Source organism: Austrofundulus limnaeus, unplaced genomic scaffold (assembly GCF_001266775.1).
Source record: "Austrofundulus limnaeus strain Quisiro unplaced genomic scaffold, Austrofundulus_limnaeus-1.0 Scaffold526, whole genome shotgun sequence".
Classification (NCBI taxonomy): domain Eukaryota; kingdom Metazoa; phylum Chordata; class Actinopteri; order Cyprinodontiformes; family Rivulidae; genus Austrofundulus; species Austrofundulus limnaeus.
In genome coordinates this window covers 301,064-304,170 of record NW_013952928.1, presented here as the reverse complement: position 1 = coordinate 304,170, position 3,107 = coordinate 301,064, and the positions used below count along the sequence as shown (strand labels likewise).

The following is a 3,107-nucleotide window of genomic DNA, read 5'->3' as shown; positions in this document are numbered from 1 at the left end:
TCCCCCCACAGGACAAAACCTACTGCAGAGACCCCTTACTCCATTCACTCACATACTGATTCATACAACCAGGGTTGACCTAACCTAACCTACTATACCATTGTTTTCCCCTCATCTGTTCATCCATCCATAGGTTCCAAAGGAGATTGGAAGGTTTGTGGTTTGATCCTGGCTTCTCCCACAGCATGTTGAAGTTGGACAAAAAAACTTTAACCAAGGTTAGATCTGTGGTTGAAAAGCTGAGCAACTTCAATCATTTCCTGTTTTGAAAGATTGTGTTTTTGTGGAATTCTAAGGGTTTCTTTGGGGATGATGACTTTACTAGGAGCTTTTTGGGTTTCTATGTGTCTGGAGATACTTAAACTGCACAAGTCAGACATCCAAATTCATTGTAAGAACTGAATGTGTTGTGTGATCCTCTGATGAAGAAGTGGGACTACCAGTTTAAGTAAAAAAAGTTTATTTGGAAACACAGTTTAAATTACCCTGAATTGGACCCCTCCCATCTCTGCATTACCAGCAAGACCTGCAGAACTCTAGAGCTAAAAGACTGAAGACATCACAGATTTCTGACTGTGTGCAGCTTTCTGCTTTCTTTGCCAGGACCACAAAGGACCATGCAAACTCTCACAAACATAAAACTTTCTTCACAAACAGTTTCAATGATTCATCAAGTCTGATTATTATTCAACTATAACAGAATTCATTAACGACATTTGACACATCCTTGTTCTAACCTGGCACATATCTGGTACTTACCAGATACATATCCTGCATGAACCTGGTGTGTACCTGGAATTTACAGAGTACATACCTGGTACCAGGCACATGCTGGGAATATAACGGTAAGTACTCTCTGCTGTATTATTTATTGCCAACCATGAAACAAATCCAAGAGCATTTAAAACTAAATTAAATATTTTTCTTCAAAATGTGAATAATAACAATTTTTTTGAGTTCCTGCATCTCAGTATGCTTAAAGACACTGGTCCAGTCCAAAATAATGCCTAGAAAATGGAGCTGGTTAAAAATTAAACTGTGAACCTCATTACCCTCTGATTTTATAAAAAAAATAAAATAAAATAAAAAAACATTTTGCTTATACATTTATACAAAATTATTTTTTTCTGTAGCCCACTGTGGATTTAGAACTTTATTAGGGCCCTGGAAGACAAATCAATTTATTTAGAACTTTAATGTCATTAAAATTTTATATTCAGACATTGTTATAACAGTTATATCTGTAGAGGAAGGGAAATGTTGATGAGCCTAAAACTGAATCCAAAACTGCACAGTCTCATTCATAAAGACCCACTTTCACTCCTGAAAACACTACAACAATGTTTATTAACACTCAATCGATTGGCTTTGCTCAGTTGGTTGGTACCATTTAGTGGGTTGGAACCACTAAGTGGATTTGTTTCTCAGAGACAGAGTATCCAAATCTGTTTTCTAAACTGACTTAGAACAGATCCTTCAGGTGTGTCTCTCTCGGATCCAACAGAGCTTCTGAAGATCTTGAGTTTTTGTTGGAACCACTTAGGAATCAGGCAGTTTCACTCTCTTTGGCTCAAGTATCCTTGTGAGTCAGAACCTGAAGCAGAAAATGAACTGAGGTAAACAGGAGTCTGCAGCAGGGGGAGTGGCACCTGGATGCAATGGATTACAGTTTCAAACTGGCCGGCTCTGATTCCATCAGAAATCTTTGGTTTGCTCTGGAAGCAGGTACCAGTTTGAGTGTCAGCAGGAGCCCAGGGATTCCATCTTCTTTTATGAATTAAAATACATGGTTTCTGTTTACACCGAACTGCCACGTGTGTCTTGCCAGTCCAGCCAAGCTCCTTTAAGTAAAACTGCTCACTCACTGCCCTCCTTGATGGTGACGTGGGAACTAGGCCCCTACCTGTTTGGTTTGGTTCCTCACTCGCTGTCCTCCTTGGCCTACTGGATGGTGATGGTAGAGTGGGGCCCTGGGCCCCTCATGGTTTAGTTCTTCACTGGCTGTCCTTCTTTTCTTGCTGGATGATAAAGTTGGGGACTGGGACCCTGTCTGCCTGGTTTAATTTCTCACTCACTGTCCTCTTTGTCCTCCTGGATAGTGGTGGTGGAATGGTTGTACAGTCCCTGTGCCATTAACTGCAATGCCAGACCATTCTTAAAGCCACTTGCCTTTTTTATCTTGGCCCGCTTGTTCTGAAACCATATTTTGATCTGGGACTCATTGAGGTTGAGCTCTTGGGCCAGTACCTGCCGCCGTTGCTCTGTGATGTACCGGTTCAACTGGAACTCTGTCTTAAGTCTTTGCAATTGTTCAGTAGTGAAGGCCGTGCGTGGTCGCTTGTCCTCTTTGCCACTTTTGGACTTTTTCAGTTTCCGTGTCCGTGGGCCTGCAGTGGGACATAAGGAAAGGAAAGTGGAAATGTGAATACACAGAGCATGCTAGGTAATAACTGATCAAAAACATATTGCTGCCATAAGGATGATGCCTGACATGGCAGTAATCCTTAAACCTTGAAAAGAGCAATTGAAATACAGTGCTGTGAGCAGTACTTCTGCTCAGCTTCAAAATGATTCTGACAAACCATTGGGCATCTCAGTTTTGGGAAGCAACACTTCACCAACACTTTTCACCATGAGATCGAGATGCTGGTGATCTCAGCTAAGAGTAGTCAGGTGGTGTAAGGAGCATTTTGTGAGACTGTATGAGCCATGTATTTCTTATTTTCTCTCTCTGATGATTTGCCTTTTTTATGCAATTGTGTGGGCGTGGTGGCATCTGGTTTGTAGGCATCACTTCAAGGGTTGTGGCATTATGTTTGAGTGTGTGCAGGTGCATGAGGAGAACCTGAATCTTGTGATGAGATGAGCTTGGGTGAGCAACTTTCTGTTGACCATTCAGATCAACCCTGTGGAAATACCATTGCATGGTGACATGACTTACATCTGTCAAAGTAAGCGTATGATTATTCTTAAGCTTGTGAAATGGTAAAATAGTAAATGGCTTGAACTTATATAGTGCCTTATCAATTTCACTTGGAGCCCAAGGCGCTTTACACTTCAGGCATTCACCCATTCACACACACACACACACACACACACACACACAC

The 3,107-nt window shown here is 41.5% G+C and overlaps 1 protein-coding gene across 2 annotated transcripts in view; it reads right to left on the bottom strand.

Moving 5' to 3' along the window:
* Positions 1–443: 443 nt before the first annotated feature.
* Positions 444–3,107, bottom strand: part of LOC106530493 (homeobox protein engrailed-1-B) — a 30,614-nt gene continuing 27,950 nt past the window's right edge. The window contains exon 2 of one of the 2 annotated variants that reach the window (XM_014026125.1): positions 444–2,390. In XM_014026125.1, coding sequence (XP_013881579.1) covers positions 2,068–2,390 — 323 coding nt within the window. In that variant the 3' untranslated portion in view covers positions 444–2,067. The remainder of the gene's footprint in view (positions 2,391–3,107) is intronic. The other variant, XM_014026126.1, reaches the window with a different exon arrangement.